Below are 15751 nucleotides of genomic sequence, written 5' to 3' on the forward strand. Positions count from 1 at the left end.
AATCAAACATCACAATAGAGGCTTTTCATCAGCAAAATGAACCCCTATTCATAGTCACTCAGCCAGATGGGTTAGACTAGGGTGGGTTACACAGCTAAAAAAGTTTGCCTTTTGTAAAAAGTTCTCTGTACATAGTTTGGTATTTCTTCATAGTGAAGAAATGGGTCTGGGGGAAATTCAGGTATCCTTGGAGGCTTGCCCACCATGCTGTCTGAGCTCAGATAAAACTGCCCTCTGCTGAACAGCTTCCTCCCCAGGCCAGATCTCCACAGGCAGCCTAGTTCACGACCCTGCAGCCTTGGGCCAGCAGCCTGCACCCCTCAGAGGCTCTGGGAGTGACTCCTGCCCTGAGTTAAGGCACTTGCCATGGAGTCTGCCCAAGAGGCAAGAGCCACACCCACTTGAGGCGCCATCAGTTCACGGTAGGTTTGGGAATGAAAGGAAACGTGGGGAAACGCATACGGTGCCATCTCCAAGGAGAGTACCTTCACCATGCTCACAGCTGCTCAGCCTCTGCTCTAGCCTACGGACCAACCAGAGGGAGGTGATCAGAGGGAAGGGAGAGCTAATTCTGCACAATCTGGCCACAGCCCCTGACGACGCCAAGTGGCACTGAGTGTGGAACCCAGAAGTCTCCCATGCGTGTTCCACCTCAAAATTGAAAGACCCCAAACTAAAGTGCAGAAATTAAGGATGAAGCCAAATTTGGGTGGTCTGGACTTGAAAGACAACTAGGCAACCTGCAACACTGGTGGGCAAGGACAGGGGAGGAGAAATCCTTAAATCCTTTTCAGCCAGGACAATCACCTTCTACAATGAAAAAACCTGGCCAGCGTGCTCTAATGAATGGCTAAGACCTAAGTCCTGTGATCTGAAGAGCATGAGGGCAAGCACACTTCCCTAAAATCCAATTGTCTACATGGTTTCAAGTAAAGCCTTTGCTCTTTTGCTGATTCCAAATGGCCCAGTGTACTTTCTGAGTCTACAAACTTCATTACAAATTATCCACTAAGTATGTGGCAAGGTCAGTTCAACACTTTTTATCTCTGCTGACTGTGCATATGCAAATTCAGTACCATTGTGGACACAAAGTACAAGTTTCTGGAAGTGTCACCAAGCACTTGAAAGCCGTAGCAGCAGGGGAGGGAAGGTAACATGCAAGCATAACCAGGTTTTCTCAATGAAAATAAGGAAACTGGCTTTTGGAAAAATATGTCACAAATAGCTTGCAAAATGACATCACTTTAGGATTAAGAGGGGGTGGGGGGAAAGAGCAATCTTACTCAAACATTCTTGGGAACACACAGCTTACCAGAAATTGATTTGTTCAGAATCTGCAGAACATAACTAAGGAAGTTCTGTACTGGAACTCTGGGCATCTACTCATCAGATCAAGACAGAGAAGAGACACTGTACTACCTTTAAAATGAACAAACTTTTTGCCCCCAAAACACCACTTCAAGGTATCTGGGCAGGGTGGCGGCGAGGGAGATTCAGAGTCCAAAATCAAAGATTTATGAGGATATTAATCACAGCATTATTTAAATGGTGAAAAACCAGAAGCCACCTAAATGTTTTATAGCAGTGAAATGGTCAGATAAATTATGATAAAAATTATTAACCATTAAACTCTACAATCATTAAAAATAAGGTTTTTAAATCACCGTTCAAACATGACACATTAAGAAAAAATACCAAGTGGGAAAAGCTGGATGCAAAATGGTGTGCACTGTCATGTTCCCAGGTCAGTTACAAAAGCGAACACACGTGTGCAGGCGGGGCGGCAGGCTGGGCCTGTACACGGACGCGCGCAGCGGTCCTTCCTAGGTGCTGAGCCTCCCACTGATTTTTCTCAGAACACAATGTTTTAAGAAAGTACAAAATCACCCGGAGCCCCACGCGAGCACCCTGTCCTTGGGGGTCTGTGCCACAGGCGGTCAGTCTCCTGCAATTCCTTTGGGCCTGCACCACAAATGCCACAGACTGGCCCCTCAAGGGTGCTGGGGCAGGTGCAGTACCCCTCAGCCCTGGCCTGACCCCAAGAGTCATCTTCCCCAAGGCAAGTCTGTAACCAGCCTCCTGCGATGCAAGGTTCAGAATGGCAGGCCCGTGGTGCCCCTCTTGGTGTGGGGCTTTGGACTCCATGTAGGGCTGCCCACTACCCTGGTCACGTCACACCTGGCTTCCTCACGCCCCTGGAGGGAGGCCAGACGTTGCCAGCTGGCAAAGCCCTCAGCCCTCCTGCCTCCGCTCTGTGGCAAGGGGGGCCGGGCGGTGGGGGAGCGGCACTGGCTTCAGCTCTGCACCGCCCCCGCCCCGCCCCTCTCAGTACAACTCTGGGCTCCTGAGCTGTTCAACACTAGGGCGTTCTCTTTCTCACCCTGGATCAGCCCACGTTTACATATGTTTCCAGGTATGTCTGCGCGCGTTCGGAGACTGACATCCACCCACATCTTAGAACGTTAAGGCACCTGCCTGCCAGGATGACGGCTCAAAGGATGAGGTGGATAAAACTAAAGACTACACAAGAAAGCACAGGGTAAGAAGAGAATATCTAAGGGCCTTTAAAAGAAAAATAAGGGAAGAGGCGTGTGAGCAGAGAAACGTGGCTGACAAAGAAGGGCTCAGCTGTCACCAGCTCAGGCCAGGGCAGTCACTTCAGCTCTGCCAGCTGCTAGCTCAACCCCGAAGCCCGGGGTCTCTGGCTCTGGAGGTTAAGATGGAGCTTGTTGGTTGAGCCCAGGAGGTAGTGGCGCTCTCCGGAGGGAAGAATGCAGTGGGAGCGTTGTCTCTCCCCGAGCAGCCCAGCCGAGCGCGCTTTTACAGCCAGGACTCAGCTCTGCCTATCACCCCTGCACCCAGACATCCAGGACAGACACCAAGGGGAGCAGCTCCCCACCCTCCAACTGCACACACAGACGCGGGCGCTGTGGTGAGGGGGCATTTCAATGGGGTGTGCACCTGAAACCCAAGTCCTAATCCTGAAAGAAAGGCTTAAGACAGACTCGCTTTTTGGAAAGCAGGTGAACACAGGCAAGCCTCTTCCAAAGCGAGGAGAGGGGGCTCAGTCTATGGCTACATGCCCAGCGCAGTGCCTAATTTCTGGGCCGACCCCCACCCTGGGCAGGAACCCCCTGTGCCTTGGTATCCCCCCACAAACACACACACACCCACCCACCTGCTGGTGAACCCGGCTGCATCCCTGCACCCCTCCAGCCCCCCCGCCGGCCTCCGCACAGTGGGATTCCCCACAGCCCAATTTCCTTCCAAGTTTAACAGCCACTGTTGTGACATCGCTAACAGAGGTTAAGACATCCTTCCCTCCATGTGGACTGTGGGTCACACACGGTGATGGGTGGGACAGGAGGTGGGGGCACAGAAGTCATCAGGGGACCTTTTCCATGGGAGTTTAAATCGGTGCCTTTGTGAAAGTCCAGAGGAAGTGGCAGTCACCCCTCCCCTGGGGACAGGGCCACAGCGCCTGCTCCTCCTCCACTGGGACTGAGGGCTGCCCCTGGGACACCCTGGGCAGGGCACAACCCTGGGCAGGGCATGCCCCTACAGAGCAGGAGGAAACAGCCTGACACTGGAGGGGGCGGGCGGCCCGGGTTCACGCATGCTGCTCCTGCCCCTGTGCCAGGGGAGTGGCGCCACTCTTCTCCAGGCAAAGCCCACATGACAGGGACCAGGTGACCCGACGATGTGAGGGCTTTTTGATGTTCCCAGTGGACACGTAAAAACGCTCTGAGCTAGACTCGGAGAAGGGGCAACTTTAGCAGGAAAAGGGTGTGCAGGGCGGCCTTGGTGTGATGGAGGACCGGCCCATGTCCCAATGCCGGGCACCTCGCAGCCCCGACTTCACCCGGACACACTCCACCTTCCAACCAAACGGCCAACCACTCAGAAGGGCCATCGGCTTTCGCTCCTCCGAGAGGAGGCCACCAGGTCTGTCTGCCCCGCTGCCCCGGCCTCACAGGGGAGGGGGCCAAAGAGCCCCGGCTCCCGGGGCTCCCCCAGGGCAGTGCTTGGTCCCCAGCCCCGGAGCAGTGCTGCTCCGTGGGGTGACACACTGGCGCGCTCTGCTGGCGTCCTCCGACACAGCAGCGGCTCCACATTTCGCCTGGACAACCTGTTCCACTTCTCACCGCCCGGAGTCTGCCAGGCCGACACGACGCAGGAGTGCTTGCAGACAGACAGCAAGGACCGCAGGAATCTCACAGCCACGACTACTGGAGGAGCCAAGCACAGTCGCGGGGATTAGGCCAGACACTGGGGACGAGAAGAAAGGGGCAAACGGACAAAAGCCAAGAACCCCGCCTCCTGCAGAACTGGAGGCCCCCCAGCAGGGGCCCGCCTGGCTCCCTGGGGAAGAGTTGGTTCCCCGATGATCCAGGGGCAGGGAGAGCCCAGAGACACGTCTGGGCCCAGGGGCCACAGCAGGACGGGTGTGACAGGCCCGCAGTGGAGAGCTGGTGCCACGAGTCTGTCCCCGAGTCGGGGCGGGAGCCAGGCAGACGTGCACAGCGCTGGTCCCCACGGCGAGCAGAGCGTGGAGAGCTCCACACAGCACAGAGAGCAAGCAAAGCGACCCTGAATTCCTTTTCGTTATTGGTTTTGTTCTTTGTGTGGTTGGGTGTTTTTTTTCTTCTTTTCTTTTAAATAAAAAAGCTGCAAGGTTCCGCCGTCTGCGTCCCCCTTGAGATGGCCGGCAGGTGATCTGGAAGCGTCCGGAGGCGGCAGGCTGTGCGGGGCATGGCCCCACAGCGGGCGGGCTGCGGCGTCACTGCACGGCGGCATCCGGGTGGCTCTGGTACCTGTGCCGCCACACCTCCTGTATCTTTCGGCACCATTTATGCGCGTTCCCGCTGGGGTCCATCAGGTAATATGTCCTGTTTGGCTGCAGAGAGAGACACGGTGACTCTTCCGCTAGGGGTCCCAGCACGACCGGCACCCACCCGGCAGTGAGAAATCGAACAAAGAAGGTGCCGGCTCCTGCAGCCACCACAAGCACCTCCAGGAAGCCCGAGAGCAGGTGGGCGTTTTCCTTGCACATTTGTGCGGAGATTAAACGTGCAGGCCAGGACCTGCAGTTCCCTGGGGGTGAGGTCACCCTGAGACTGAGAACAAGCACCGGTGTCTCCTGACCCTACTCCGAGCTGAGCCGTGAATGTTGGGATCCCTGGCGTGTGGGGAAGGAGGGACCACGACCCCCCGCTGCACCTGCCCTGCTAGCCACAGCATTTGACTGCTCTGGCTGGAGGCACAGAGGCCCGAGTGCCAGGCAGGGGAGCCCGTGGGGACAAACTCACCGTGTGCACAAAGAAGGTTTTAAAATTCTTGGCCTCTGGTCGGAGTTCTTGTGACCATGGAATTTCACCTTTCAAGACTTTGTTGACAGGATCCACATAATACAAATGTGGCCCTTCCGTGAGCAGCAACTGTCGTCGCCGTGCAAATAAACCCTGGTGCAAATGACAACAGGAGAGAAAGGACACTGCTCATTAAGGCTCAGAGTGGAGGCTGACTGCTCCTGCTGCCGCCTCGGATGCTGGACTGTCAGGGGCGCTCCAGCACGGGGACCACCACCAGCCCCTGCCCACTGGCCTGGGACAGGGGCGGGCACACCTCCCCTCATCAGGACCAGGCCCCTGGGTCAGACGGAAGCAGCAGCACCACGCCTGCTGGTGCGAGCCGGATCCCGGCGTCCAGGACGGGACGTCCTACTCTGGCTGCCGCACGGGATGGGGCCGCAGCCTGGCCCAGAGAGCCTGCCCTCAGCACCCAGGCCCTGCCGCTTCCCAGGCCCTCTGCTCCACGCCAAGGCCGAGTCCTGAACGCTGACCCCCTGCCCGCCACCTTCACAGAGGCTCTCGGGGCAGAGACACCCGCGGTGGGGGAGCCTGAGCCGACAAGGGCCCGCAGCAGCGGAGAGAGAACGTGTGCAGAGTCTGATATTTTTGGACGCGTTAATCCATTTAATTAATTCATAAAACAGAGTAAGATTTTCAAAAACAATCCTGATAAAGTAATAAATGATTTGCTGGGATATAAACAGAGGTTCCTCAACCAGACAAAAACCTTGACCTCAGTGACCAACCCCAGCATCGGGCAGAAATCAGAACCCTGGCTCCCCAGTCTCCAACAAGAGGCCGGATTTCTGTCTGCCCAGCCTCCAGTGCTCTCAGAGGCCTCCTCGAGCGGCTGAGGCCGTCCTTAGCTCTGACATGCAGAGATGATCTCTCAGAGGGAGGAATGGGAGGAAGACACGGACGCTCAGGAAGGCGCCTCCAGACTTTAACTTACCTTCCGCTTGTCTACTGGACCCATTTTTAGTATTAAATTATTTTCTACAAACTGGTGCCTATAAAAAGAAGCAAACAAGGATCAGACACTCATGTCAGAGTCAGAAACTCTCCAAACTCCTCCCTCAGAACAAACTCCCCGACAGCACTGTGAACCCTGCCTCAATCAAGCCTCCCCCTTCAGAGACCCAAGCACACGCCAGTGAGGGGAGCAAACTGCAGACGCGCCTTAGCACGTGCACCGCACAGAACCGCGCCTGCCCGTGGGCCCGGGGCCACGGGTGCTGGCAAGACCCCAGCCTCGGCTCTCCTCAGCAGCGTCTGCTCGACAGGGGAAGGCACGGGCAGGTGGCGGGAACACACGTGCTCGCCACCCGGAAGCAAAGCTGGGGGGAAAGAGAGACTGCTGTTCTCACATCACTGAGCTAAGCTGGGACCCCGATGCGGCGCGGCGCTCGGAAACCACTGTACTCTGTAGAATCACAAACCCCTAAAGAGTCAAGTTGGAAACTTGGTTTAAGAACATCTCATCTGATGTTTCTATCATAGTAACAAAGCACTTGTATCCAAACATGGCAGGAAGTTAGAAGAAAAACTCCCAAACACAGATTCTGACTTAAAACATATTAGTAACAAGTACCGTCCGCTTTGACTCCTGGGACCTTAGCGTCTGCAGGTTCTCTCTTTTGATTAAAGCTAGCCGTTAGCGCTTTATGTTTTGTCTGACTTGACTGAAACTCTTGATCTAAAGGTTCTACTGTAGAAACAGTGAAAAGCATGAGACGCTTGTCACCCGACACAGTGACGATCTTACCCCAGAGATGAGCAGACCGCCCACTTTCCTGGCTGCTCCTGGGACTGGCACACGTGTGAGGCAGCCCGGCTGGGGGGCCACTTTCTCCTGTGAGTTTAACTGGCCTCCAGGTCTGCCCCACCGAACCCACCAGACAATGCCCGCCCCACAGAGCCCACTAAACTAGGGCCCCTCAGGAAGGACCCAGATCCAGTTAAACTGACACAGCACCATGTGGGTTCTGAAAACAACTCAGAAGAACATCAACAATAACAAAAAGTGTTGTGACTTTCATGAGAAAAAGTGTGATGCTTCCTCTCAGAGGAACTTAAAAACCAAACAAAAACAAGACTTGAAACAAAAAGAAAAAAATCAAGAAGTTCGTGAGGAGACTTAATGAGGGTCTCCTGCAGGGCAGAAACATGCAGATGAACCCATGGGGTCCAAGAGGAGCCCCTGTGACCAGCAGGTCCCACCATGTCAGAACCACACACTGATGACAGGTGGGAGATGATCAGATTATCCGATCTGATAATGGGGTTGTGTGTGTGTGTGTGTGTGTGTCCCCCGAGTACAGTCTAGTCCCAGGGGTGTGTGTGTGTGTGTGTGTGTGTCCCGAGTACAGTCTAGTCCCAGGGGTGGGTGGTCAAGGACCTCACCGCCAAAGCCCGCAGTTAGCGGGGCGGCAGGGGCCGGGTCGCCCGGGAAGTCAGGCAGGCAAGGACAGAAGCAGCCTCCGCGGCCTCAGCGGGGATGGCATAAAGAGGTCAAACAGGAGGAGAACAAGAGAGCAGGGGACAGCAGGCAAGCTTCGGTGTGAAGGAGCCTTCTCTATGCTGAAAACAAGTCACCAGACAGAATAACACACACAATACAAGGGAACAAAAGGAACCTCTAACTACAGAAATAACCACAGTTTACAGGAAAACAGGCTGGAGAAGACCTTCCGCAAAGATAAGCTACAGACAGCCAACACCTGAGCTTCAGAGTGCACGCAAAGCAGCCTGAAAGGGTTAGAACCTCGAGAGAAAGCTGAGCCAAAGGCACAGGCTGGAAATTCTCCCCAAAGAAATGAAGTGGCCCCAAATTCTCCATGGCTTTAAACAAAGACACGGAGCCCTACTCTTCTGGCGTTCTCCCGGGATGCACTGGGGTGCAGTAACGGCGGGAGGGACTCACTGAATACTGCAGGAATCCCACTCCCAGGAATTTACCCTCAGGACGCAAAGACAGCAAAGAGGAGCATGCTCCCAGCAGGAACAGTCCCATCCGGGAATCTGCAAACGCAGGGCTGGCCATCTCCTGGCACAGGCCTCTGCCCGCACGCTCGCTCCCGGCTTCTCCCGAGATAGGAGAACCTCGGTGGGCAGGGCAGGAGCAGCCCGAGCTGGATGCAGGCTGGATGCGGAGGCCGCGGTGAGAAAGCCCAGGAGCAGCGTGCAGAGCGGCTGGGCAGCAGCCACAGCTCGGCAGCCCACTCACTTGGCTGACCAACCAGTCAGCTACCCTGAAACATGTAAGGACTAAGGAAGCATTTTCATCTTTCACTTCCGAAAGTCAATCCCCACTTTCTGAGGGGACCGCCCAGGCCCCACCCGGCACTGGCACCGCCTCTCTGGCAAGCGTGCAGACCTGAGTCAGACACACCTGACTCTCAGCACATAAGCGGCGTGTGGCCACAGCTTAACGCAGCCTGCTGCCCCACAGCCTCTGGCTTCCACCACTCAGGTGCCAGCCACCCACGTCACTTCACATGATTTTTTTCTGTTTCAAGTCTTGTTTTTGTTTGGTTTTTAAGTACCTCTGAGAGGAAGTATCACACTTTTTCTCATGAAAGTCACAACACTTTTTGTTATTGTTGATGTTCTTCTGAGTTGTTTTCAGAACCCACATGGTGCTGTGTCAGTTTAACTGGATCTGGGTCCTTCCTGAGGGGCCCTAGTTTAGTGGGCTCTGTGGGGCGGGCATTGTCTGGTGGGTTCGGTGGGACAGGGTAACCCCCCCTTTCCTGACTCCAGAGCCAGTTCCCTCCCCCTCCCCCCTCCCACCCCACCCAGACCCTGAGAAGACCCACCTCAAGGCCACCAGCCCAAGGCTACCAGCGAGCCCCGGCTGCTGCAGGAGGGCTGTCAGCCGGCCTCAGCCCCGAGGTGGCTCCACAAGGCCCCGCAGTGGGGCCCCCACACCAGGCTGCCAGGCAGGAGAGGGAGGGCCAGGTGGCCATGGCCGGCTCACCCCAAGTGCCCTCTCTGAAGCCTTCAGGGCATGAGGCCCTTTATGCACTCAACTTTACGAAGACCCCAAAGAGCTCTCCCTCATTTGGGTCAGATGCGTACTTATGCGTAAGAAATTAAAACAGATTTCAAACATTTAGCTCATTAAAAGGCAAAGTAAATCCATCCCATATTAATATAAATGATTTAATTTTTAAAATAACTTCTTTCAAAACAATGGTAATTAACAAGAAGCAGAAAACTGTTACATGTTCTGCAAATTCCTCTAACATGCGGCTCCACAGAGAGCTGGGTTTTCCTATCCGTTTCTGCTTTCACTCTGCTGTGATGCGGTGTCCAGGCTGAAGCGCATGAAGACCTCAGAGGGGAGTACTTATAGCCTTTCAGTTATTTGTGGGCATTCTTCTTTGACACTACACCAGAAGCCTCCAAGTGTCGTTTCTTACAGGTTAGCTGCCACATGGAATCCAAATCCCCAGGGATGGATTTTCCATCTTCCAGGACACCAGAGCCCACCCATCCCCCTGCACTGTGACCGGGTGCTCCACCCTGAATGGTCCAACAGCACCCAACACTGGTTCTTCCGGATCCTGACTGATTTCATTCTATGATATCAACAAATCAATCCACAAACATTGCTAACTTTCTCCTCAAAAGCACCTTCTCTTTTAAGCACTGGGAAGATGTCAAGCTGACAGTGATGGGTAAAGTTTGCCCAAATTCGAATTTTCACTTGAAGATTGTGGTTTTATCATTGGTAACAAACACTAGCAGTTGTTTTCCCTGAAGCTACAGGCTCATTCCATTCATTTCCCAGAACACCACTGGCTGAACAGCTGACTGAATAACCCCAACTGGCAGGCACACCTTCCAGGACAAACGGGCTCCCAAAAGCAGACCAGCCGTCCAGCTCTCAGCGAGGTGAGCACGCAGAGCCCGCCTTAAGCGGCCTCGCCCCAGAGGCAGGGGCAGCAGGAGGCATTCTGCAGCCCTTTCACCCGCTTCACAGCACACTCCCCAAACACGTCCTCCCTAGCAGGCCTTGTCTTCCTCTGCCTGTGACCGCTGGCTGTAGAGCCGGCTCTTCCCGCACCGCCTGGCCCTGCAGCTGGCAGGTCTACCTACGACTGCTCTGGAACCATCACTACACAGCAACGCGTTTGTTCCAGAAGAAATCGTGACATTCAAAAGGGGTGCTCAACACAGACTGTCTCACACATGGCGCTTCCTGCCAAGCACACAGGGAAAACGTAAAAGAACACTTTCTTTGATGGCAAGCGGGGCAAATGCTTGCAGACAGATGCCAGCAAAGTGAGTGAGTGCAGTCCCACTGGAGGTCTGTCCACCTGGAAGGGGAGAGAGCCACGTGGAGGCAGAGACACCAACTCTCTACCCACGTCAGCAGCCACATCTTCACTCCAGTGAGTCATGGACCATGCTCGTGGCCCCAGGGGCTGTCAGCAGGGCCAGTGGCCTGAAACTCTTCAGACTCCCAGCGCTCCACCACAACTAACTCCTCGCTAAGGCGCTCCAGGGGCTGCACGGTGTCTGGGTTGGAAAGAGCTCATCACCTGTCACTTACAACATTCCATTCTTTTATCTCTGAAATTCTGAGTGACTGGTGTCCAGATGCTGCTGCAACTTCTTGGGCACCAAAACAGCAAAGATACTGTTCACAGACACAACACAGCAAGCTGCGCAGACCCCACAGGCAGGGAAAGCAGCGTCTGTCTTGCTTCTGTTTCATACAGTTGTGCCCAGTTTCTCTGGAGTGGATTCCTCCCTGTCATGATTCAGAGAACTCAGGGTCTTTCTCTTGGCCCTCCAAAGGCTCCTCTCTGCCCGTGCAAAAGGTGAAACTAAGAAGACGCTTGAAGACAACGTCCAGGCAGAGAACCTCTTCTCAACAGGACCAAGACGGAAAGCAGAAAAGAAACACACCAACTGGTTTTACTTTGTAAGAATTTGCAACTTCCCCTCCCAAAAATATGATGCACAAGTAGAATGAAAAAATAAACCGAAGAAGAATGCTTTCTCAAAATAAACAAGGGAGTCTTCATATCCAGGGCGCTGAAAAGTCAAATTTCAAAACACCCAAAATGTACACCCCAAAAAGGGTCAAAGGACATAAAAGTACCTCAAAAAATAAACACAAGTGGCCAGCACACATGGAAGAGGTATGCCCCGACCAGAATACAGGTGCCCGTTCACAGGGCCCATTTCTAGAGCAGCCAGACGTTCAAGGGCAGGTGGGCCCTCGGGAAACGGATACTCTCGGGCACTGTGGGTACAAAGCACTGCCTCCCTAACCAGGCGCCCCACCCGCCGCCTCAGGGCGCACCATGAAGGAGACAAGGCGCAGAGGGTGACCCAGAGCAGCCAAAACTCGGAGCATCCTAAACTCTCCACCAGGGGGTGGCGGTTATTTACATCACAACGAATCCCAGTCCAACCACACTGCTGGCGTGCCTGGCCTGCTGAGCCCCAGGGAGGCCAACCCCACACAGCCCCCAGCCAGCGCTCCAAACACCCACTTCCAGTTCGGCGCTTCGAGGGGCGGGTCCTCATGTGCAAAAGGCAGCTATGCCTGCCGGGGCCCTGACGGCAGCGGGGACAGAGGGCGGGACACGCCCGTGCGTCCTTACCAAGGGTTTCCGCTGGCCTGCTTCTCCAACAACAATCTCTTCTCGTCTTCAGAAAACTGTAAGTCCAGTTCAAAGGAGTTCGTGTCCAGGTCGTGGATGTACTGCTCGATGTTGCTGCCCGCCCGCTGGGGCAGGCCTGCATCCACAGCCGACAGGGAGTGCGAGGAGGAGGACGCCGACACCTGCATGCAGCCGAACTGGCTCAGGAGATTGTCGTACTGCGGGCAGAGCAGGCAGTGAGCGCGGCGCCCAGGTCCCCTCTGCCCCCAGGGTCCTGACCCCCCTGCCCCGGAGGGTACCCCGTGGCCCACACCCTGAAGGTCGAGCCCCCAGGGAGACAAGCTGCTGACCAGGGGCCCCGCTCGGAGTGCCCTGACCAGTGTGGGCCACTCAGACTTCTCCTCACCACACAGCAGGCCACCCAGCCTCAGGCTGGGCCTGGCCTGCCCTGCGCCCCGCTTCTGACAGCAACCTCAGAAGCTGTTCACCCCTGAGAGGGGCTGACCTACAGGAAGAGGAGAGCCAGGACCTGGGCCTGTTGACCTCCGTGGGTCCCATGCTGCCCTGCAGGGTCAGGATTAAGGTGGCAACACCGGAGCTCTCACCCTGGCAAACACGATGAGACAGCAGACAGAGGGCCTGCACAGGACACGCAGGAGTGTACAGACGCCCTGTGGAGCCAGGGTCCCCGGGCACTGAGATCAGAGACAACAACTCCCTCGGAGCCCAGCCAGCAGAATGTGGCCCTCTGTGGGACCCCCCTGCCACAGGCCCTGGCAACCCTGCCCATGCCAGCATCAGGGCTCAAGGGTCTGGTCGGCCACTAGGGCCAAGAAGGAAGTCCTCTGCGTGTGCAAAGGCCGCGGACAGCTGGAGCCAGTGAGACAGGGAAGCAGACCGGAGGGGGGGCATGGATGACTCCCCATGTCTGGCTCTCCTTGAGTCTGAGCATAAAGGATATTTTAGGGCAAAAGAAGGGGGATGTGCAGCTTTAAACAGTAGGTAGAAGCCATGGAGAGGCGCTCTTGATCTCTAGGAGGCGATGCCTGTTGTAATTTTAACTCAGCTGTGAGTTACTTTTAAGATAAACTCTAGAATTCCTCAGTCAACTGAGGTGGAGCGCTATATACGATGACCGGTTACAAGCCACAATGACAGAAATCACACCAGAAAAATGGACTGTGGCTGACAATAAAAACATCTGAAACTACACATAAACACAACCTTCCCCAGGAGAGTTAAGGAACCAAGTACGCCAAAGGCCTCCGCTGCCCACCCCTCAGGCCTACAGTTGGGTGCTAAGAGCCGACGGCAACCAGCGTCCATCCTCAATGCTACGTGCCCTGAAAGCGCAAAGCAGCAGTGCCCAGGACTCGCTGGGAAATAGAGGAAGCATTCTAGAATGTCTTTAGATACACAATTATAAAGACACCAGCCAAAACCCAAAGACAGAAGCCCACCAGGAGAACTGGTGCCCAGGCTCTGGTCCAATCCCTTTGGGCAAAAATTAACTAGAGGAAAGGTGAAAGGGACGCACACGGCCCCGGGCCTGGCACTCTGTGCTCGGGGAGGACAGAAGCCTCTTCAATCCCAGTGGGGACCTCGAGGCCAGTGTTCACCGCCCTCCACCACGTATCTCCTCCGACTCTCGCTCCGGCCACCGTCCCACCCCCAGGGACGCCCCAGTGCGGCTCACGTTGCCATAGCAGTCTTCGTCGTCTTCCGACATGGCCGGCAAGTAAGCTGTGAGCTTCGGGGGTGTCTGGTGATGCAGGTCCTCCCACGTGATGGACTCAAAGAATGGGTGGGCTTTCAGAGGGCCATACCCGTCCATTTCTTCACAGCCTAATCTCTTTGTGGCATCTAAAACCTGAAACAGAAGTCGAGACAAGTCAGCATTGGGGTTAAAACACAATTCTGACCCAAAAAAACTCTTCTGAGTAGTTCTCAATTCTTGGGGTCTCTTGGAACTTGGAAGGACACGGAGGGCTGGGGACAACGGAGTCACCCTCAGGGATCCTTTCACTTTTCTGGAGTCTCTGCCCCTCCTCACACAGGCAAAAATAATCATGACACTAAAAGTTCATGAATAGTGGCAAGTATCCTCTCAAAGTCCTAAAACAAGAAAAAGAGGAGCTCACTGGCTTCAGGAAGAGAATGAAGAGTTCACGCAGACAGAGGGCTCCAAGGGACCTGGGCATCTGGCTGCTCCCAGCCCCATGGAGGACGCAGGCTTCCCCGACTGGGGACAGCGCAGGAGGGCCAGGCAGGCAGAGGTAGACGCACCCTTCTCACCCAGACCAAGCAAAGGGAAGGTGTGGAGCCAACACACACCAGGGGAAAGGACACTGCAGTTTCCAGAACACACACAGACACTCCGTTCCTGGGCACACTGTCCCTGTGCTAACGTCTGACACCTTGCGTGCCTGACTCTAAGGCGGACACCCACCAACGTCGCTGGGCGGAACTTACACCACCAGCCACGCAGCACAACCAGCCCTAGCACCCCGCAACCTAAAGTGCGGTGTGTGCTGATGAGCAACTGCAGAGTGCTAGAGTAACTTCCTGTCTTATTAAGGTCAAAAGTCAGACACTTGGGAACTGAAAAGGCTTGATGGGAAGAGACTGGAGACACGCATCTACCTATAACCATTGTCTACCCTCAAATGCCCTTTATTAAACATGGTGCTGCCAAGGAAAGCCCCTCTGACCACAAGATGAGAGGGACTCAGGGATGGCTACTGGATGAGCTCACGAGAAGAAAATGCAAAACATTTACCAGAAGTTTTTCCACAAGATCTCTCGCCTTAGGAAAGAATTTTTCAGGAAAGTCATACTCCAATTTAATGATCTTCTGAAATATAAGATACTCATTTCTGTAAAACAAGAAAAGCTGTCATTCTGGGTGGGGGCACACAGACTCCAGCCCATCCCAGAACAGAGCTGCAGCCCTCCGGGCCCAGCCGGCTCCCTCTCCTGCAGAGAGCCACCGCAGTCACTCAAGAGCCGGCAGGAGGGCCCCCCCACGCCCCCAGGACCTCCCTCTCCCGTTCATCAGGCTGCACAAAGGGGCGGCCAGAGCCGGGCAGGGTCTCTTACCCGGCTCGGAACGGAGGCAGTCCTGCCACAAGCTGGTATATGATGCATCCGAGTGCCCAAAGGTCTGAACTTCACGGGAACAGAAAACACAGGAGAGTGACATTTGTAACTCCAGCGGCGAGCACAGCTCAGGTCCCTCCATCTGTTCACGCCCCTGCTTCAGCTTCTCACCCCTTCCTCTCCTTTAAAACCAGGCCAGTGTGCGGTGGAGACCTCACCTGCTCTGGGCTCCCCTTGAGGGGGCCTCCCTGCTGGGCCAGACCAGGTGCCTCCCTCGGGGGCAACCAGCGCCCGCACAGGCTCGGCCTGACCCTGACCAGGGAGCAGTGGTCACTCCTGAGGGCAGCAGCCACTGGCAGAAAAGCCCCTCCTCCAGTGCCAGGGAGGGCACAGGCTCAGAGTCCCCCCTCACCACTGTCGCCCCAAGGACATGGACGCCATTCGCGTGTCAGGCTGCGCATGGAGCACTTCTCCTGCACTGCCTGGACTCGGGGGGCACTGCCCGCCCCTCAGGAACATTTCAACCACACACTCTGAAAGACACCCCAGGGCTCTGAGCTTCCAGGACCAGCTGCAGGAAGCCTGGAGGGGCTGCCCTGCTCCCACCCACGCCCTCCCCTTGGGGCATCGCAGAGTCCTCGCTGAGAACTACTTTGCATGCTTTATTTCCTCTGTCAG

At 55.4% G+C, this 15751-nt stretch overlaps 1 protein-coding gene across 1 annotated transcript in view; it reads right to left on the minus strand.

The window, feature by feature from the left end:
* Positions 1–3229: 3229 nt before the first annotated feature.
* PDPK1 (3-phosphoinositide dependent protein kinase 1) overlaps positions 3230–15751 on the minus strand; it is a 59864-nt gene continuing 47342 nt past the window's right edge. The window contains exons 8-14 of the mRNA XM_052652428.1: positions 15074–15142; positions 14754–14850; positions 13671–13844; positions 11975–12192; positions 6304–6361; positions 5310–5462; positions 3230–4897 (exon numbers count right to left, since the gene is read on the minus strand). Of these exons, the coding sequence (XP_052508388.1) occupies positions 4781–4897; positions 5310–5462; positions 6304–6361; positions 11975–12192; positions 13671–13844; positions 14754–14850; positions 15074–15142 (886 nt within the window). The 3' untranslated portion in view covers positions 3230–4780. The remainder of the gene's footprint in view (positions 4898–5309; positions 5463–6303; positions 6362–11974; positions 12193–13670; positions 13845–14753; positions 14851–15073; positions 15143–15751) is intronic.

This window comes from Budorcas taxicolor, chromosome 2 (genome assembly GCF_023091745.1).
Source record: "Budorcas taxicolor isolate Tak-1 chromosome 2, Takin1.1, whole genome shotgun sequence".
NCBI lineage: Eukaryota > Metazoa > Chordata > Mammalia > Artiodactyla > Bovidae > Budorcas > Budorcas taxicolor.